Source organism: Cryptotermes secundus, unplaced genomic scaffold, assembly GCF_002891405.2.
Source record: "Cryptotermes secundus unplaced genomic scaffold, Csec_1.0 scaffold21, whole genome shotgun sequence".
Classification (NCBI taxonomy): Eukaryota; Metazoa; Arthropoda; class Insecta; order Blattodea; family Kalotermitidae; genus Cryptotermes; species Cryptotermes secundus.
The window spans coordinates 1,764,221-1,787,373 of record NW_019742548.1 but is presented as its reverse complement, the minus strand read 5'-3'; the positions used below and the strand labels follow the sequence as shown (position 1 = coordinate 1,787,373).

General features: G+C 39.2%; 1 protein-coding gene across 1 annotated transcript in view; it reads right to left on the bottom strand.

The window, feature by feature from the left end:
- LOC111873248 (BSD domain-containing protein 1) overlaps nt 1-21,452 on the bottom strand; it is a 30,117-nt gene extending 8,665 nt beyond the window's left edge. The window contains exons 1-6 of the mRNA XM_023867793.2: nt 21,244-21,452; nt 15,213-15,258; nt 7,345-7,461; nt 7,020-7,175; nt 5,742-5,927; nt 1,663-1,798 (exon numbers count right to left, since the gene is read on the bottom strand). Of these exons, the coding sequence (XP_023723561.1) occupies nt 1,663-1,798; nt 5,742-5,927; nt 7,020-7,175; nt 7,345-7,461; nt 15,213-15,258; nt 21,244-21,257 (655 nt within the window). The 5' untranslated portion in view covers nt 21,258-21,452. The remainder of the gene's footprint in view (nt 1-1,662; nt 1,799-5,741; nt 5,928-7,019; nt 7,176-7,344; nt 7,462-15,212; nt 15,259-21,243) is intronic.
- Between the last annotated feature and the right edge of the window lie 1,701 nt (nt 21,453-23,153).

Sequence of the window (23,153 nt, the reverse complement as noted above, 5' to 3'; positions counted from 1 at the left end):
GGAGGAACATCTCCTCTTCAGAGTAAAAGAATAAGCCAAGGAAGAAGCCAGTATTAAAGCAGGTGGCATGCAGAGCAATTGGCTTGCTGACATTTCAGATTATATATGAAACAGAGGGAACTGGAAAACAGCAGGTCAGTTCCTGCTGACCTGCATCCATTGGTTCTGAGACACAATGAAGTGAACCAACAGGAGACAAGAAGAGGATAACCAGCTGGGCCTTGAGAAGCGCCATTTGTGCTGGTCTAGGAAATAATAAGGGATAAGTAGTAGGGGTATGGTGCATACAGAACTAAGGAGTGTGGGAGAGAAGTTGTGTGCCTGGGTCCTAGGCTTGTGGTAGAGGATGAAGGTGCAGAGGTAGTAGAAGGAAGCTGGGACAGCAAGGTGGAGACTTAAGGGTGATGAGTGCCCAGAGAAGGCAGAGTTTGTGCCTTGATAAGGATAGTGTGCACAAAACTACGTGGTTCCGTGAAGAACCACATAGGTCCATGCACACTGCCCTTATCAGGGCACAAACTATGCCCTCTCCGGCACTCATCAGCCTTATATTTCTACTCTGCTGCCCCTTCATCCTGTACTGCATTGGAATGCATAGATTTTCCAATTGTGTTCTTTGCAATTCTGTGTATTCCACTGCCAAGTGCTCCTCCATCATAGGTACAAAGCTGTCACTGCAGATACAGGCTTGTTGTTACAAGGCTTAAACATACTACAGATATGCTGTACAGTCAGACATTTCTTTTTGTCTGCTTTTTGAAGTTCTTATCATAACAAAAAATGTTTCAATTAAAGTTTCAGATTCAGGGACATCTACACTGAAAGCTGTGTATAGTATCTTTTTTAAACTAAGCCTTCTTTTAGAATGTAACACAAATCTGATTGTAGCTTCAGGATACAAAGTAATGCAAACCAAATTATACTGTCCCAACAATTTGTGGTATAAACCAGCAATAACAATTTCATCAAAATCCATTCAGTACTTGGGTAAATGAAAACTACAGATACTACCTCCTCATTATGCATTTCATGCAGTGAACATAAAGAACTTAAAACAAATACATCCTTTTGTCTGCATTTTTATCTGCTGTATTCATTAATCCAACCACCTATATAACAAGGCATTAAAGATAAAATACATGAATTATATTTCTTGCCATTCAACATGATAATACTGTGATTTTTAAAGAAGTGAAATTACTGTATCTACCAAGCAAGAACTGCATATGCATCACATCAAAGGTAACAGCTAATAACCAACTATGCTACTGTAACTGTATTATTTTGACATCAATCTGAAATTTGTTTACAATCTAACACCACATTCATGGCAAAATGTATAAAATACTGGTGTATATATCCCCATAAATAATAGCAAAGAAACATATTCTGAAAAATGTGTGGTAAACCACTGACGGTAGTTGGTAAACACTGGAAAGAAAGATTTGTTTTGTAATCATAGATGTATGCATGTGTATACATGAATGCACTTCTAATGGTGTACACAAGTCTTGCAAAAAAAATTTTATTTTTCTTTTTATCTTGAGAAGACAGTGGCACATAATACAGTCTTAAATAGAGTATTCTGTGGTTGAGGGAATTCTTTACTTGAGCATTTTCAGTAAATAAATTAATTACGTAGTTTCTAACCAGACTGATTACCTTGATCCCACTGAAAATTTTCTGCTGCTTGTCTCTCTTTCTCAGCTCTTCGCTGCATTGCTTCCCTTCTAGCTTGTTGATCCTCCAGTAATGCTTTGCGGAATAAATATCGCTGCCAGAATTCTAGGTGTGATACCTGTCAAACAAAAATTTTTTACACAATGGAACCAGCAACTTCAGTTGCAGTTAATGAGGTTCTGAATAATTCTATGTAGGATTTGAGTTCTCACAGTGGTGGTCATGAAGAGTTCTATCTTCTTGGATATGACGCCATGTAGTCCACTGAATGCCAGTTGACTTTCACTGGACCACATGGCATTACATCTCAGAGGATATACGTGGGGCAATCCAAAAGTTTCCGAAATTTGAATTTTGCGTGCGAATGGTTATGAGTACATCGAAATACCACTAGGTGTCTCCTCACACATCCTTCTTGAATCAGTGTGGCAAGCGGCATCGAGTTGAGTGGTTGGGTTTATTGTTGGTGAACGTATTTCCATTGTTGTGTTTCTGTGAGTTTGCGGTTTTGTGATGGCTGACCTGAGAGAGCAGCGTGTCTGTATAAAGTTTTGTTTCAAACTTGGGAAAACCGCTACAGAAACGCACCAAATGTTGAAGCAAGATTTGGTGAAAACAGTTTAGGCCAGACACAAACTTACAACTGGTATAAGTGTTTTAAAAATGGCCGAACATCGACCGATGATGACGATTGTTCGGGACGGCCGTCAACGGGCAAAACACCAGAAAATGTCGCGAAAGTTAGGGATCTGATTCTGTAAGATCGTAGACTGACCATCCAAGACCTCTGTAACACCTTGGGACTGAGTTATGGTACATGTCAATGAATTTTGTCAGAGTAACTGAACATGAGGAGGATTGCAGAGAAGTTTGTGCCACGACTGCTGCAAAATGAACAGAAGCAGCATCGCTTGGAAGTCTGCAGGGAACTTCAGCAACAGCTTCAAGAGGATCCAAACTTTCTTTCAAAGGTTGTCACTGGTGATGAAAGTTGGGTTTATGGCTACGACCCTGAAAGCAAGCAGCAATCATCGCAATGGAAGAGCCCTTCTTCACCTCGGCCAAAAAAAGCTGGACAAGTCAAGAGCAACATTAAGTCCATGTTGATCTGTTTTTTTTATACTGACGGGATTGTTCATAAGGAGTTCGTCCCTCCTGGTCAGACAGTCAATAAAGAGTTCTATCGCAATGTTCTAAGGCGTTTGAGGGAGGACATGAGGAGAAAACGTCCAGAGAAGTGGCGCACAAACGACTGGGTACTCCACCATGACAACCCACAACCACATACGGCTTACATGTTGATCTGTTTTTTTGATACTGACGGGATTGTTCATAAGGAGTTCGTCGCTCCTGGTCAGTCAATAAAGAGTTCTATCGCGATGTTCTAAGGCGTTTGAGGGAGGACATGAGGAGAAAACGTCCAGAGAAGTGGCGCACGAACGACTGGGTACTCCACCATGACAACGCACAACCACATACGGCTTACATTGTGCAGGAATTTTTGGCTAAAAACAAGATGACAGTTTTTCCCCACCTACCGTACTCGCCAGACTTAGCTCCATGCGACTTATTTCTCTTCCCGAAGATGAAAATCAAGTTGAAGGGGTGAAGATTTGATACAGTTGAGGAAATTCAAGCGGAAACACAGACGGTACTAAGCACCCTAACAAAGAAAGACTTCCAGGATGCATTTGAAAAGTGGCAGAAACGCTGGGATCAGTGTATGCGCTCCCAAGGGGACTACTTTGAAGGTGATGGTGCAGAATAAGATCTAGGTAAGATTTAATAGTTTTTATTAATATATTTTGGGAACTTTTGGATTGCACCATGTAGCTCTTCACTAAATAATTCTCTTGTGGTAAAATAGTTTTGAAATACTGTACTTAGCATCATGCTGTTCTTTTTTCAGTTAACATTTATATATGCACCCTCAACATAACCTTGTATACAATTCTTATCACTGTCATTGCTGCTGTTGTCTGCCATTATCACTGCCATCATACATAATAACCTAGCTATATGTTTTGACCATGTCAGTCATCATCAGGATACGTTCATTCATTCAATCCAGTGAAACTGCTACTATTGTTTACATTGTAAATACTGGCTGATGTGTTAGTAGCTTTTCTGATGTACATAAACTTGAAGGCTTATGTGTAAAATCACAAACCTGTTGTGACATTACTATAAAATTGTTAAAAATTATTACATCATACTAAAAAAGTCTCTTCTGTAGTGTCCAGATTACATGTAAGGCATTAATTCAGATGCCTACTTTCCCGTGTCTCAGACTCCATCTATTAGTGTCCAACGTGATAATGTGTTGATTAATTCTATTAGACTTAACCCTTAACCTTAAAATAAAATTCTTCCTTCTTTCATGCATAGCTCTGATTTATGTTCTATATAATATGTCAATAGCATTTTTTTAGTTCATTTGTGGCCACACAAAACACAAGACTCTATATACATACAGAACAGCAAAAGCCTGTCTGCTAAAAATGGAAGGTATTAATTAACATGTCCTGAATCTGAAGGACACAGTTTGCCTCTAGAAGGTAGAAAGCTTGAACTTTTAAGCTGTTAAAATCCCTGTGTACACAGCAAACAAATTAAGTTACAGCTAATCACTAATTTATTTTAGCAGTATACACAACAATGACACATCACACTTAGACACCCTGAGTTTCCTATGATCATATGATCTTGTTGGTGATGTCTGCACTCTGTTCTTTGTGTGAAGTTCTGTGACCTTTTCCTATGTTTGCTGCTTGTTACTGATTGGCACTTAGCAGCAGACATATGAAAACATCACAAAACTTTGCACCCACATCACCTGTAAATCATATTACTGCAGGGAAATAAGGAGAAAAACATGTCAGACTTTATAACATTGAAGCATTTTAATATGTAGAGTTCATTACCAATTTCAACCTTAACACTTCTTAGATTTAATAGCTTTTACTTACTTACTTACTTACTTACTTACTTATGGAGCTGAGCCCTTCTTGAGGAGAAGCAAAATCTGCAGCTACTCAAGAATTTCCCAGCATTTTATGGAACCCGGAAGTTCATTACTGTGTTCACAAGAGCTCTCCACTGGTCCCTACCTGAGCCAGATCAATCCAAACCATACAATCCCATTGTATCTCTCTAAGATCCATTTTAATATTGCCTACCCACCTATGCCTTGGTCTTCCCAGTGATCTCTTTCCTTCTGGCTTTCCCACCAATATCATATATGCATTCCTCTTCTCCACCATTCATGCTACATGCCCTGCCCACCTCATCCTCCTTGACTTGATCATTCTAATTATACTTGGAGAAGAGTACAAGTTATGAAGCTCCTCATTATGCAGCTTTCTCCAACCTCCTGTCACTTCATCCATCTTCGGTCCAAATATTCTCCTCAACACCCTGTTCTCAAACCGTTTATCCAAAGATTCTTGAGAATTTTCGTAACAAGCTTATTTTTTTATGGAGAGGGGTTTTTAGCCCCACGTCCAACCCCAAAGCTGGAAGACCACCCCTTGTCGGCTGTCCGAGACTGCTTATTCAATATATTTGCAGCTTCCCTCCATACCTGGAGGGCGTCTCCTCCATTTGCAACCTGAGGACGTACCATGCCGTGGTGACAAGGGACCCACCTAACATGGTTACTGCTTTTACTATCAAAATTAATTAACAATGCAAATAATGGCACACTTGCTTATGTGATAGGATATACCTCATGTGGTGCCTGAAGATGACTACATTACAGTTGATAACTTGACATCCACTGTAATGGTGAAACAACTTCATGATATGTTGTTCTAACTGATGTTAAATATGAGTAACCTATACAATGAAATGAAACAGAATGTTTACAATATAGAATTATAAAGTGAGATATTATGTTAATTTTCTGGAATTCTTTGTTAAGGATACAAACAGATCAGGGTTATGCAAGCATGCCGGGCACTGGTCTACAATCCTCTAATTCCCACATATGTTTTGAACTGAATGTCATCTAGGAACAAAGAGCAAGCATCTACTGTGATGAATGTAGACTCTGACATTACCTGATCTGGGACCAAAGTTGTGTACTGAGAATGTAAATCAGGATTAGCAGCCATCAGTTTCGATAGTCTGTCTGCAGTCAGCTGATCTTCAAGAATTTCTAACCAAGCTTCATATTGCTTCTCATATTCCATTTTTGGATCAGTCAGGAATGTGTCAGGATTTGTCACAAGTGCATGCTGCAGAACCTAGAAGAAAGTATTTTACAGCTATTGAAACTTTACCTTAATGCCATTGGTTTGCAGAGTAAAAAAGAATTCAAGTCTCTTGAGACATACTCCTGAAGAACTTAGTTTACTGGTGGGACAATGAAATGGAGATACAGGAAGCAGACTTCAAATTTTCTGACCTGAATAAGAGACAGGTATAATTAGTTAATCACAATGGAAGAAGAGATGACACCAGACTGGCTTAACAGATACTGAAATACAGCCCTAAAGAAATCAAGACTTGAAAAGAATCCAGAAGAGCTGAACGGACAAAGTATACTACATACGGGGGCTAGAACAGATGAAAAGACTTAATTCATGATATTCTTGATGATAATCATGTATAATATGGCCTATCTTAAAAACCTCTGCCACAGTAATCTGAAACTCATAAACTAATAAAAGTCATAAAAGACCTAACATTTAGTGCCCCAGAGATTCTGAACAGTGCAAGGTGGTATGCTGACTCTCGTCTGATACTGTACTACAAATGGTACATTTACTATTACAGAATTAAGCTTTCCTATGCCATATGGTGTAGAACATAACTTCAATTTCCTGTTTCGCACTGCCAAAGTAGGACAAAGTCTTCAATGGTGCTTTTTATGTGACCTGTTTTCATAGACATACATGTAGCATCTGCATGGAATAAAATGTGTATGTACATACAAAATAAGAGTCTAAAACAATCAAGATGACTGAAATTTTAATGTAACAATCTAGGAACAATTCTGTATGAGAAACTTCGTTCAATTAGCCTTTGTGAATATTCTGCAATGGCTTTTAGTTTGACTGACAAACTGAAGTACTTGTTGTGATAAATTATTTCTACATATTAAGCAGACTGTGTGGGAGCAGAAGTGAGGAAGTTCCATTTATAGACTTCTATGTTAGTACCTCTCTATAATCTGAGCCAAGGCAGTCATCACAGCCTTGTGTCGAAGCAGATATTATTATAATTAATTATCCTGAACATCCTCAGTAATAGTAGGAAAGTCATGATAGTCTCAGAAATTCAAGATATTTATCCCTATAAATAACTGACAAAATACATTACTGAATAAGCATAACCTGGAACTTTGTTAGCGCTACAGGTTGGGAGTCATGGATGACAATTGCCTCTTCATCCTCATCATCTGGAGTGGGATTCAGCACACTGCTGACTTGTCCAAAGAATGATGATACACTTCTTTTCATAGTGTTTGCTGCTGATTCTGGTTCATGTAGCTGTAAATGCAAGAAATAAACAAAAATAATAAATATGATCTCTAGTAATGGACAAATATATTTTCTAACTAAATCACAACAGTACAAAAGACTATAAAACAAAGGAAAAAATAATCACTCCCATAAGTATTTTGGGCACTTCAAGAAAAAATAGAGAAATATGGCTCACTCTTAATTTATCCTTCAGAGCAGAAGTTGTAGAACTGACAACATTACTAGCTTCATTCTTCACTGCAGAAGAGAATTCATCCAGGTCGCGTCTCACAAATTGCAAGACCTCAGTAGACTGCAGGCAGAAACAAATAAACTTCATATAGTTTTGTGTTTGCTAAATACAAGTATTCAGACAATGTTACCAACACAGGACAGGTTAAGCAAGAGTAACTATAAGAGCTGTAACCTCTGTTTTATAAAGTTGATGAACCAAAAGTGAAACTAGATCACACTGCAGTGCTCCCATACAAAGTGAGACTTTTATTTGCTACTTCTGTGCAGAACAGATTTAACAGAACAAAGAAACAAAATTTCTTTAAAGAGAAAAGCAACATAAGCTAACAGTCAATAAGTGGACAAAGTAAAAGGAAAGAAAAAAAAACAAATAAATATGAAGAGGGATCCAAAAAAAAACGGAATTTGTTTCTAGAAGGTGGGGCGCTTGTAGTACAGGTGTCCGCCCCTAGGTGGTTGTTTGCAGCACTTTTCTGAATCAGTATGCCAGCTGGCGTCATCAGAAAAGTTTACATTAGAGTTTGGTTAATTTTTTCTCAGTGATTCTTTTATAATTTGTCTGTTTTTAATGGCTGATTGACACGAACAATGAGCTGCTGTGACGTTTCGTTTCCTTTTGGGGGAAACAGCAGCAGAGAGGATTCCACATTTCTCTAGACAGTCGGCTAACAGATGGCAGTAAGGTTGTCAGCCTTACGCACTGTCTGCCCTTCACCCCCCAGAAGATTCTTGGTATTCATTTCTGTTGGAGGCTGAGTCAACCCCAGGGCCATAGTGCGTTTGGAAAGATTATGTGAATTGAAAAAATCCACCTCATCGGGAATCGAACCCATGACCTTCCGGCTTATAACATAGTGTCTCAACCAACTACACTACCATATGCCCCAATACATCTAGGAGCTATTTCAATGTTATCCTGCTATGTAACCTAGGCTTTCCAAAAGGCTTTTTCCTTCAGAGAATTCCCAACCAAAGATTTGTAAGCATTTGTTTTCTCCTCCAATGGATATTGTACGAGTATGATCCACTGTGATCATGTTTCTTGATTTGATCACCTTAACAATTTCAGATGAGTAAACTGTGGAACCCTCCATTATGTATCTGAGTTCTTCTTCTGTCCTCTCTTCTTGTGAAAGCTGAGTATATGACAGAAGTTTCCAATATTGTCTGTTCTCCCACAGCGTTAAGTGTGTCACTTCTCTCCATGTCTTGTTTTTCCCTTCCAAATTTTCCCTTTCTTGGTCCATCCATCAGTGATTGAGTGATTTATTGGATTGATAAGCTAAGAGATATCCAAGCTCCTTACTTAAAAAAGAGTTAAATTTGCTCATATTTTTTTATTCATAAGATTTTTCTTCATACTGACACCCATGTGAGCTGGGTTAGCGCAGTCAGTATATGGACTTCCTATGGGCTGGACGACTTAGGGGTCGGAGTTCGAGTCCCGGTAGTTTCACAATTTTTCTTTTCCATGTCATCCAGACTGGCTCTGGGGCCCACCCAGCCTCCTATCCAATGGATAACAGGGGCTTAATGGCATAGTGCTTAATTAGTTAAGCACAGGGACAACTTTACCTTTTTACTTTCACTGACACTCGTGCATACAACCCTAACAAACAAGAGAAACTATACTGACTGAGTGACAGCCACTTGTTGGTGAAGTTAGTGCCAAATCCAACCCCAACACATGGATAAAATAAAAACAGGCGTTATCTGCCACCAGAACTTTCAAAATTGGATAGGCAACACTAAACTGCGAGAATAGTCACCCTTTTTATATTACACAAAATCTGAAAATGCTATAATAAAAATAAGAAAGAGACAAGTTATATGGTAATATAGTCTCAATTATAGGTGGGCAATAAGTATTAATGTCTCATAGCAACAGGAGCTTAACATCTATACAAAATGTCTATCATTTATATGAAGCTGATTGTAAAAAGAAAATACATATAAAAAAAACAGTAATCACTCAAAAATGAAACTGAATCAAAAACATGTGACCACAATACAGAGCACTGGAAAACAGTCAAAATTTTCTTGAAGCACTACAGAAATGGTAGTACATTCTACCTTACCTGTGCTGATGGCTACGACAGAAAGCATGAATTCTAAAATAAAGTGGATAATTCAGAATTATCCTAATTTCAGCATGCAAACATTGTATAAAAGCTATCTACACCAGTGTTGCGATGATAATTTAAATTACTGTGACATGTCTGCTGAAAGCCAGAATAGTTTATCAGAGAAGATGCTTGCTGCTAGGCAATGGCTCTGTAAACATGTTTCCATGGCAACTGAATCAAACGATCTCCGCAATAATTATTCATGCAACAAGAGAAGAACTGTTGGAGGTCGTGTCTTCTGTTGGGTCCATGCAGAGGCTCTGACTTGTGACCCAAAATTCCCCCCAAACTTATGTCCGATCAGCCTCATGTCCACTACGGGCAAACTACTGAGAAGCTGATTTTAAGAACAATCCAACTATATACTGAGAAAAGAAACTTACTGAATGCAAGTGAGTTAGGCTTTTGAACGGATCACAGTATCATGCTGGTGGATTGTGTCATCCTAAATATCAACAATCATATGTTGACGGCTACTGTACTTTTAGATATCGAGAAAGCCAATTGCACAACATGGCATTCTGACCTACTATATAAATTACTATATAAATTAGAATTTTCAACAGGTCGCATTAAGCTAATGGCTTCTCATCTCACCAAGTGAAAATTTAAAGTCATGGTAGAAGGCGAATTTTCTATGCCAAGAAAAATAGCTGCAAGGGTGCCACAAGGTTCCGCACTTGCCTCCATATGTACAATCTATATATAAATTATGCCCCCATGGCAACTCATAGAACTCATCTTGCTCTGTTTGCAGATGATACTTGCATTTACACAACAAAAAAGCAATACTGTTGTGTTCTGTGCAAACTGCAATGTGGCCTTACTGCAGTGAAATCGTGGTGTAAGCGCTGGAACATAAAGATCAATGAAGAGCAAACTGAGGTGATCTATTTCTCCATAAGACTTAAAAAGAGTCCCTGATGATGCACTACAACTAAGTGGATGAGACATTCCCTTTGTAAATACTGTCACCTTTGTCAGGAGGATGAGATGGGAACACCATAATGAAAGGACTGTAGCCAAGGCCTTGCGCACATACATAAGGACCTATTCTCTATTCAGAAGTGGACATCCAAGTATATCTGTTAACCTTAAGCTTTACAAAGTTTTAATTAGGTCAGTTATGATTTATGGTTGTCCCACCCAGCAGTACGAAGCAGATGCTCATCTCTTGAAATGCAGCATCTGCACAGCAGAGTACTCCATACTACTGAAACTCTTGACAGGTGCATGCCAGTCTGTGAATTGCATGTGGCTTTCAAAATTCCTTATCTGTACAACTACAAAATTAAATTATGCCTAATACAGACAGAAGTAACCCTAAACCATGTAAATCCAAATGAATGTGGTACTGGACATGGAGAAGCCATGAACACGAAGTATCAGAGGCTTAAACTTGGCAGCAGTCAGGCCTACAACTGTTCAGATGACTAACTGCAGTTTCAGAGTAATTAAATAAGTTAAGGCATAACCTGCTGCATAAGCCTCCATTGACAGAAAACTTCTATGTATCTTGTATAAATGTTACTTAATACAGTGCAGTGACAAAGGATGCACAGAGTCCACAGTAACCTGGACAATCTGACAGCATGGATATACTCATGCTGAAACTATGTTGCAATAAATGTAGTGCCTACAGAGAAGGACTGACCACTCCTGCATTGAACACGAGGCACCATTTTGAAACATGTACATGTCTAGGACAGAACAAAATTCTTGGTCGTGAGTCTTGAGGAGACTAAAGCTCTGCTGGCAAAGGCCAGCATCAATTTAATCGACTGATCAAACACACCAGTAGCCCATGTGGAGGTGGGTTTGAGTACCTCGACTTTAGCCCTGTGAGTTGTAGTAAGGGACAAAGGTGAAACCACTGTCTGGGGGTAAAACTAGGCCACTTTGTCCCTGATGGATATAAATACAGGGACCTGGCCCTCAATGTCTGGGGAGTCTCGAATCTGAGACAGTAAAATATGGACACAAGAATGACTACTGGTGAGGACCAGCAGCAGTTGTAAAAGACACACCTGTCCTCTTGCCAGAGAAAGTGCACCATGTCCACAGACCTGCAAGCGTCTGACAGTAACTGACTTTTGAGACAGACCAGTCTGAGATTGATGGGAGAGAGCTGGTCCCTGGTGGAGGCATGGGTGCTGAGGCGAAGGAATCTACATGGTTGGGAACTGTTACCACACAATGCTTAGTGAAGCCAGAGAAGACTTAGTGAGTGCTACACTGAACTGTAAAGTGTGTAAACTAATGAAATGGTTATAATTACTTGTAGTTACAAGCTATAAGAGTCCAATAAATTCAGTTACCAGTCCAAACCATTGTACCTTCACTTAACATGTGACAACGCCTAGTGAAGCCAGAGAAAAATTGGCGCATGATGTGAATTGCAGAGTGTGTGAATTAATGACAGTGCTGTTATTAATTGTAGTTATGAGTTTTAACAGTTACCAATCCAAACCCTATCTACAGTCACTCAATAGTTTGACACTAATATAAGTGTAGCACCATGGATGGAATGAGGTTTGGTCTTCAGATTCCTTCTGCTAGGGTGACAACTCAGTCTTGTTAGTAAAGTGAGATTCCTGATTGATATTCAGCAACCAGGATCTTCTAACTAAGAATAATAGCATATTTTTACCTTCCACATTCTCTTAAGAATGACTAATCATCACTCCAATATATGCTGTTCTCCAGAGTTAATTGATATCACCTCTCCCTTTGAAACAATAATTCATCAATCAGTTGTTGATGTTATTTAAATACATAGGTCAGCTTTACGCTGTTTAAACTCGCAGAAACCAAGAATGGAACATATATCAACCAATGAAGTAGCCCAACTTCTAGTTAGTGGCTTGTCTTCCCTTTAAGTTTAAATCAAAAGCATTTCTGAAACCTATCCAAATCCAGCTACTCATGTGCTGTCCTTTATTATAACATCATCACATTTCAAGTACAAGTATTACATCATTAATTTTAATGAAATTACTCCATAAATTACCTAAACTTGATACTGTGACTAAAATTTCTTACCTGCAGTTCTTTCAAAAATCAGTTCCTCATATATAAATTTCGTATTATCAGACTCACATTCATGCAGGCATGTTTTTAACATATATGCCACTTCTAAATAAATATACGTAGGTAAGTCAATATGTAAGTTACAATTGGATATAGAACTTACTCGTAAACAAATGAGAATACTGATTTGAAAAATGGTTTTATTTCTCAACATAATGTCCCTATACATTGAGGCACTTGTCCCATCGTTTCAGAAGCCCCTGAAAACCAGCAGCATAAAATTCTTTGGGCTGCTGTCAGAACCAGACATGTTCACACAGCATGGCATACCTCATAATGCATGACAGGTTAGGTTTTCATAAAGTCTGTGCACAATGGGTGCCGTGCATGCTGACCCCACAACACAAAATGCAAAGAATGGGTCTGGCATTAGAGCATCTCAGTCGCTACCATGATGAAGGACACGATATGCTAGCCCAAATTGTCACAGGTGATGAGTCTTGGGTTCACCATTACCAGCCCGAGAGAAAGCATGCGTCGACGCAGTGGAAACATCCTGCTTTGCCTGCCAAGAAAAAGTTTAAGGTGACACCATCCTCCAGGAAAGTGATGCTCAGTCTTCTGGGATCACGAAGGCATACTGCTCACCACATTCCAGCCTCAAGGTGATGCAGGATGTTCCCACTGCACTGACACATACTTTGTCTCGGGCTGGTAATGGTGAACCCAAGACTCATCCATCACCTGTTACAATATGGGCTAGCATATCATGTCCTTCATCGTGGTAGCGATTGAGATGCTGTAATGCCACACCCATTCTTTGCATTTTGCGTTGTGGGGTCAGCATGCGCGGTACCCGTCGTGCACAGACTTTGTGGAAACCTAACCTGTCAAGCATTATGAGGTAGGCCATGCTGTGTGAACAGGCCTGGTTCCGACAGCAGCCCAAAGAATTTTATGGTGCTGGTTTTCAGGGGCTTGTGAAACGATGGGACAGGCGCCTCAATGTACAGGGAGATTATGTTGAGAAATAAAAGCATTTTTCAAATCAGTACTCTCATTTCTTTAAGTTCTATATATATTTGTAACTTACTTATTGACTTACCCTTGTATATGTATACGCATATTTTTGTATATTGACGACGTTACCCAGCAAGTTCTAGAATGTGATGAATGCCCAGGTAAGTCTGGTAGAAGCATGTAACTGGGAGGATGTATGGGAGATGATGCTTTGCTTCACAATGAAATATGTGTACAGTAACAACTGGTTTTACAAATCTTCAGTAAACCCAACAGTAACAGAAAGAAGTTTTGGTAAGAACTGATCACCCACTTTCCTTTGATATGAAGTTGACCACATAGAAAATGATACCTCCATCAATTCTTCATTGCCACGGGAAGGTGCTTACCGAGCTGTTGCCTAGCAATAATAGGGGGATACACAGATGGACTCACACGCTCTCCTTCGATATGACATGGACCATACAGAAAATGAGGCCTCCAACAATTCTTCTATTGTTGCTTGCATTTGTTGCTAAGGGAGTGTGTCTACCAAGCTCTTGCCCAGTTATGACAGGGCAGATACACATACAACTGATGAGGGATTTCTGAAGTACACTGTTGAGAAGGGATCAGGTGCCATGATGTACATACCAAGTTTCATAAAGATTGGTTCAGGCATTCAGATACATAGACAGAGAGAGACACAGACTGCAAGGTGATTGCATAAACCTGATTTTAATTTTTTCAAAATAAGGAAAGTAGGCTAAAAATATGGGCCAGTAACCATGAATTGAATCGTTTCTAGATGATTTTTTGGAGCACACTGAATTGAATAAGTCTTAAGTACAAAATTAAATATTCAATTGGTTGCAAGAGCATATATTCTTGGTATGTGTTCATTAACATGATGTTCACAAAATTACATGCGGAAAAATACCCTCGTGAAAATTGTGAAGAGTGAACATTCCAAGGGCAAGAATACTTCTAGGCAATGCTGTGTTTGCACAGTTCACAAAAGAAAGGAGTATGTCTACATTTGCAAGTTCTGTGTAATGCCACTTCACAAAGGGGAATGTTTCCAGAAATATCACACCCTCAAGCACTTCTAGGAGCATTGGTAAGTGTTCTCCAAAAATTTTAGTTCAAAAAATTAATTAGGAAATTTTATATTAATTTTTAAAGTGAACAGTGCAAAAGTTAAGGTAGTATGTTTAAAAATGCCGGTCCCCAGGGCAATTTAAATATTTAAATCACCGGTCTGCGAAGTGTTAAAAACATATTCTCCAAAAATTTTAGTTCAAAATCTGTTTCAATGTGCACAACATACAATGTCTGTTTCATCAGAGTTTACAGTTTGTCCCAGATCATATTTATTGAAATACGTGTATATCTAAAAATATATTAGAACCTTAGAGCAAAGTGGCAGTCGACACTATCCAACTGGGAACAACATCATAGTTTGGCAATACATCTGTGTAAAAACTGGTGAAAACAAATTTAAAATTTCAGATTTCACTGAAAGCATTACATGCATATGGATGGACATGTTGGAGATTTTAGAGGCATGTGCGCTATTACTGCTACTAATTTCCTGTTCCACAGCACCATTGTGCAACATGTCACAATATTAATTTAAACAAAATGTATATACCTTATCTTTTGCGGCCTTATACCATGAATCCCACCAACCTCCACCTCTGCAACACACAAATTTCAAACAAATACAAATGCACACTTATGAACTTCACTTCTATACACTCACACATATTAAGATTTTCTACAAATAATATTTAACACATGAATGTGCGTAATAATCATAACTTGTACCCTTCTCCAAGTATAATTAGAATGATTAAGTCAAGGAGGATGAGGTGGGCAGGGCATGTAGCACGAATGGGGGAGAAGAGGAATGCATATAGGATATTGGTGGGAAAGCCAGAAGGAAAGAGACCACTGGGAAGACCAAGGCATAGGTGGGTGGACAATATTAAAATGGATCTTAGAGAGATAGGATGGGATGGTATAGATTGGATTGATCTGACTTAAAGATAGGGACCAGTGGAGGGGTCTTGTGAACACTGTAATGAACCTTCGTGTTCCACAAAATGCTGGGAAATTCTTGAGTAGCTGCAGATTTGGCTTCTCAAGAAGGACTCAGCTCCATGAGTGAGTAAGTAAGTAAGTAAGTACACACACAAACTGCACACTCTCTGAGTAAAGAAAGATGTGCAGTCAGTGCAACAAGTGTCCAATATAGGAACCAATAAGTGCACAAGTATCTTGAACCAGATAGAGGATAGTTTGTTATTAACATGCATCAGAGGTTAGGCAGTGTCAGTGGTACTCTGATTGTGAACAATGAGAGAGGAAGCGGCTATGGTCTGTTTTAAAGTACCACCCTAGAAGTCACCTGGAGGGACTGACTCAGGAAAGTAACAGAAACTTCAGTAAAGGCAAATGCTAATTGGACAGGAACAGGAAAAGATAATGGCCTCATGATATGATACATTAAGTACCAAAATTACAAGGTGGTTCAAATATGACCGGGACTGATTTTTTTTAAACCAAAATTGCCAAACACTTACTTGCACATGTTGGTCTTTAACGTACTCCCCTCCGGAGTCAACACGTTTTTTCCAACGTTCTGGAAGCATCGTGATGCCCTTTTCAAAAAAGTTTTGTGGTTGGCGGCATATCCACTCCCGAACATTCTGGATGACGGTGTCATTGTCCACAAACCGCATGCCTTGCAAGTCTGATTTGAGCCTTCCTAACAGGTAGAAATCGCTTGGTGCCAAATTGGGACGGTACGGCAGATGTGTCAGAAGGTTCCATTTCAATTTCCGGAGGATTTCCATTGTTGTTTTGGCCATATGGGGGCGTGCATTTCTTGAAGGCTACCCGCTTTCCACCTCTCTTCCGCTTGGATCGGATCTTTTCCTTCACATCTGTTGCCAAGAAGTCTGAGTAATAAGCTGCATTGACTGTTCTGGCATCTGTCAGAAAGTCTACATGGTTAACCCCATGCCAGTCCCAGAAGAACGTTGCCATCACTTTTCCTGCCGAACGGCTCCTCCACACTCTCTTGGGTTTGGGAGAACTGGTATGCCACCACTCGCGTGATGATTGCTGGGACTCGGGAATGAAGTAGTGCACCCACGTTTCATCGGTGGTCACTACAGACTTCAAAAATGCATCACCTTCATCTTCAAACTGCTGTAGGAGACAACTGGCAACTTGCATGCGCAACATTTTGTTCACGTCCGTCGAAGTGTGTGGTACCCACCGTGCATTCACCTTGCGATAGTGCAGGTGGTATTTCATGATGACTTCTACACTACCAACACTGATGGACAGCATTGCCCCAAGTTCCTTGATAGTAATGTGCCTATTCTCACGAATAAGTGCGTCTGCATGATCAATGTTTGGCTTGGTGACGGATGTTCGCGGCCGATGATCATGCGGTTCATTCTCCACGCGCTCTCTGCCCTCTCTGAAGCACTTACACCACTCAAACACACAGGTCCATGAGAGACACTCTTCCCCATACTGTTGTTGGAGTCTGTGGTGAATTTCAGTGGACGGGACGTTTTCTCCAACGAGGAATTTGATCACAATGTGCTGTTCCACGCTCTGCGGTACCTTCTGTTCACTCATCACTCTAGCAACTTCCAGACAGGACTGAACAGGTTCTAACCCTAACAGGAGGGAGGGTGGAGGTTGTGGCTTCACTCTCTCAAGGTCGCACAGCTGCTCCTGCAGCTTGTTTACAAAAAAATCAATCCCGGTCATATTTGAACCACCTAGTATATATGGGCTCTAAATATGGAACTTACTTACCTACTTACTCTTGGAGCTGAGCCCTTCTTGAGGGGAAGCAAAATCTGCAGCTACTCAAGAATTTCCCAGCATTTTATGGAACCCGAAAGTTCATTACCGTGTTCACAAGAACACTCCACTGGTCCCTATCCTGAGCCAGATCAATCCAAACCATACCATCCCATTCGATCTCTAAGATCCATTTAAATATTGTCCACTCACCTATGCCTTGATCTTCCCAGTGGTCTCTTTCCTTCTGGCTTTCCCACCAATATTCTATACGCATTCCTCGTCTCCCCCATCCATGATACATTCCCTGCCCACCTCATCCTCCTTGACTTGATCATTGTAATTATACGTGGAAAGAGTACAAGTTATGAAGCTCCTCATTATGCAGTTTTCTCCAACCTCCTGTCACTTCATCTCTCTTCAGTCCAAATATTCTCCTCAACACCCTGTTCTCAAACACCCTCAGTCTCTTTTCCTCTCTTAATGTCAGAGACCACGTTTCACAACCATACAGAGCCACAGGCAAAATTATAGTTTGGTATATTCTAATTTTTATGTTTTTGGACAGCAGACAAGAAGACAAAAGGCTCTGGACAGAATGGTAGCAAGCATTACCTGAGTTCAATCTCTTTTTAATTTCCTCCTGAATCAGGTTTCGATCTGTTATCGTTGTTCCCAAATATCTGAACTGTGCCACATTTTCAAAACATCTGTTTCCTATCTTTATGTCATGATTTTGCCCTGCATTTTGGTGACGAGACAGTAACATATACTTAGTTTTCTCTGTGTTTACTTCTAGACCAACTTCTTTACTTGCGTCAATTAAAGTTTGTGTGTTTTTCTTTATGGTATCTACATTATCACCCAGCAGATTCACATCATCGGCATAGGCCAACAGCTGATGTGTCCCGTTTAATTTCAGCCCACCTGGTTTCCCTGGACCTTCCTAATGGCATATTTTAAAGCAAAGTTGAAAAGGAGTGGCGATAAAGAATCTCCTTTATTTAGACCATTCTGGGTAGGAAATTTATCAGACAAATGTTTACCTACACAGACTTTACTATACATTTCGTTTAAACACAGTTTAATCAACCTAACTAGTTTCATGGGTATCCTAAACTCTATCACAATATTATACAATACTTCCCTCCAAAGTAAATCATAGGCTTTGCATAGTTGGTTGAGGCACTATGCTACAAGCTGGAAGGTCACAGGTTCGATCCCCAATGAAGTAATTAAATTTTTTTAATTTACCTAATCCTTCCAGCCACACTATGACCCCGACACTGGTTCAGCCTCTAACAGAAATGAGTACCAGGAAGATTAGTTGGGGGGTAAAGGGTGCCCGGTGCGTAAGGCTGACAACCTCGCTGTTATCTGTGAGCCGACTGTCTAAAAAATGTGAGAGCCTCAACATCTCACACTCCTATCAGCCTTCACAGCCTGTTACTGGGGCAAATTTACCTTTTTACCTTTACCATTATTATCATGAGTACAGCTTCTTAATCATATAATGCAGTGCAATTAAAACAGCTAAGAGTATTAACAACGGTTAGATCAGAAGAAGCAGGTTACATTGCACTGACTGCAGAGTCAAAGCAAAATGAACTGAGACAATCCGAACATTGCAGGATGTGAAACTAAATGACATCTCAGGAACAAAAAAGGGAGTGTATGAAAGCCAAAACTACTGAGCTTGAACTAAACAATGAGAACAAAAATATTTGAGACTTCCACAGAGACATGAATGAATTTAACCTTGAACTAACTTGGTAAATGTTGGAAAGGTGGATGTTCATTGTTCATTGTCCATTTATTTTCCATATATATCCCTACAAGTTAAAAAAAAACCAGGATGTCGAAATTGTCCTTTGAATACAGATATCAATATGCATATACAAGATCAAAATCATATACATCAATCAATAAACATAAATAATAATGTAAGGTAAAAAAATCTAATAAAAATAAACATACATTAAGAATAACTTACTCACGTTATTAATCCCACTTGGCTTTAACAAGCCAAGGGATAATAAAACAAGTCAAATACATATACATACATGTGTGTTACAAGATACAAAACAAAACAAGCAAGACAGGATTATGCCACATGCAATAATACCATAATTAAAATACAAAATTTATAATAGACTGACATAATATCAATCATAACTTTTAAAATACCACAAATTTAGGTAACAATCAACAAACCACAGACATATATGTACTCATCCACATAAATTACTACAAGGAAATGCTATCCTTCGATCTGCAACATTCAAAATATTCATCCAAAGTATAAAATGAATGAGAAATCAAGAAATTCTTCAAAACAATTTTAAAATCTTTACAATTACTGAACAACTGCTTTAGATATAAGGGTAAGCTATTAAACAATCTGATACCCATACAGTATGATCCCTTCAGGTATAGTGATAGATGAACTATAGGTTGATAAAAATTAAGATTAAAACAATGTCTTGATGTGCTTGAAGATTCCCAGTGTTTTGAAAATGTGGAAGAATTACTCCCATCAGCTGTTGATTGTACATGGGATTAATGATGTTATACAGACCGAAATACAAACAGCCTAATCATCTGTACCCAAGTATGTTGCTTTCAAGTTGCGACTGGTATTGAAAAGTTGAAATGGTATACATTTGACAGATACTGACCAAATTCCAGCCACCTGATCCAAACAGGAGATAAAACATTACATTCTGAGATCCACAGATTTCTAAATTCTGTCTGGAATAAGGAAGAACTGCCACAGCAATGGAAGGAATCGACTGTATTTACAACGGGGCATACAACTGAATGTAGTAATTAGAGGGTTATCCATTACATATCCGACATTCTTTTCTCAAGCCTAATTCCATAAGCAGATGAAATGATTTGGAATCATCAGTGTAGATTTTTACTGACAGGTCAACTACTTATCAGATATTCTGCATTTGTCACACACTGGAGATAAAAGGCAGTGTAGTGAGATCACAACATCTATTTATGTACTTCAAGAATGCCTGTCATTTAGTTAGAAGAAAAGTACTGTACAGTACTCTCAGTGAATCTGGTACATCCACGAAACTGTTAGGCTAATGAAAATGTGTTCAAACAAAACTTACAGGCCCATATAGGTTAACTATGGAACAATATTTTCCATATTCATAATGGCCTGAAACAAGATGTTTTATCACCATTGCTCTACAGCTTTCCTCTACAGTATGTCATTAGGAACATCCAAAAAAAAACCAGAAAGGACTGAAAATGAATGGGATATATCAGCTTCAGGTATTTGCTATGGATGTTAATTTATTACGTGTGAACATACATACCATGAAGAAAAACATAAATCAAATAGATACTGGAATTGGCTTGTCATATATCAATAACAACATTCTGTCCTGACTTAATAATGCAGTACATACATTCAGTACACAAATTCGGTGAATTTAAAAAACAGATTAGCACATGAAGAACCACTGCAATCATCAGCATACTGAATAGCTAACTTAAACTATCATGAGTTTCTCTGTTGGTATAAAGCATTAGGTTTGCTGTTCTTATCTGATGAAAGGTTCCATCACACAACCTAATATACTTTATCCATCACCATATGTTGTCAACTTGTCACTTCGATCCAATATCATGCATACTGATTCTCTGCAGATTTGAAACATACTTTGAAACATAACTTCTTGTTAGTACTATGGCCAGTTCATATGCAAGACTGAAACGCATACACAATTTTCCGAAGAAATATCCGTAAGTTTCGTTATTTTAAAAAGTATGTGAAAAACACTTATGTGACTTACTTCCTTATTTCTAATATTTTAACCTTATTTGTTTACCTTTCTTCAGCCATATCTGGGCTGTGACACTTCACAGGACCAATTATAAGTATTCTGTATCTCGACACTGATGTATACTTAAAAATCAAGGACGATGGTTTCTTAGTGTTTATCGCTTATCAACACCAACATTTTACGTGATACCTACAATGACAACATTCATGTCTCATGGACCACGTATTTTCGCCATACACCAAGTGGCTGCGCTTGTATCGTGATGGTAATTCGGTTTCGGTAGCATTCATGGAAAGTGTTGGCCTCTACGTCAGGTTTGCGTACTATGTATGTGCTCATGTTTATTTCCCAGACCACGTGACAGTTCAGATCCGCTTCTGTAATTAGAATTAAACCGAAGTTGCGTTCGAAGGTCAGGTAAACATAAAATTAACCCTTCTAAAACTGAATTTTCTATAAAAATTCAGTTTGTATCTCACAGGAAGCGCAAAGAATAATCGGTCAATGCCGTTTAAATAACAGCTGCTGTATATAGTGAGAACCATACAAAACACACAAACATAAACTTTAGTCAGGATGCAGAGTTTTAGAATTGTGGCACGTAGACCCGTTGTTGGGCAACGTCCGCGAGTAGACCTAATTACTTGCCATGTCGCACGGTTGAGTTATGTGGTATTGGGCATAGGGCAGTAAAACGCAAGAGACAGGGTGGACATATTTTAATTGGAATAAATACACAACGATAAAATGCTATAGGCCTATTGGCGGTTGCTTGATAATATTGTGACATGACGCCTGACAGGCGAAATAGCAGAGCCAGGGACACGTCTGTTACCACGGAGCGGCTCCGTAAACACATCGTCTCCGAGACAGCGGTGACGTCGAAGAATTCCAGTTGCGTTCTGAGTTCGCGTCTGGTGGCCTCCACTTGGGTCTTCTTTGCTTGTATGGCAGTTAGGCCCTTCAGGATTCTGCGGCCGTGCTTCTCAAAAAGATTCCTCTTAGGGCGAGGGCACACCAAGGAAACTGGCAACCGCAACGCAACCGCAATTTCCGAGAAATGTCGCCGATTTCAAGCAGGAAACTGGTTTCGAGATTAGCAGGCCCACAGTGAGGAAATTTATGTTTGATTATTTGCTCACGTCATTTTGAGTGGTTATGTTCGTCCGACGTAATGCAGATTGTATTTTTTGGTTTCGTGCACTTGCCTTCTGCATTGGAAGATGATAATACTGAACCTGTCATAATATGGCGGTAGTTGAGACCTGTTGAGACGGGTGAGAGGAGAGGACGACGACCATAAGGAAAATATTTGGATGTTAATTAATTTGTTTTAGTTAAGGTCATTTATTTTAATCAGTAAATATCGCGTTTACACGCGATACGAAATTTTGACATACAGCGCAATAATTTTAGCAAGATAGAAGACATCTGATGATGGCCATATATAGCCGAACCATGTAATGCGGAAGAAGTTTGTATTTAAGACGGAAATATATGTGAAATAAATTATATGTTAACGCAACAAGATACTTAAATACAATATTAGGAAAACACTGGGTGCATCCGTTCTTCTGTTACAATTGAAACGGAGGCGTTTATATTGTTTCGAAAGAACTTAATCTGGATCCAGACTCCTTCGCCTCATGAGAAATTCTTTCCCAAGCCAAATCTATTTTATCCTGCCTTTCATAGTCTGGGTGACGTTTGTCATATATGCAAGGCCCTTGCTCAATTAACTGCACAAAAACAAAATTAGCAGCTTCGTCAACCTTTAGTGCCATCTGACGAAACAAATGAATCACTGACGCGCGTTATAAAACAGTTGACACTAGAAAACCACGCGGCAACGTAATTGTGAGAAGACTGGCATGCTTCATTGCCTGGAAGTTGAGTTTTTCAGTCTTTCCGCGATTTGCGTTACCGTTTCCTCAATTTGTGCTGCTCCATTCAGT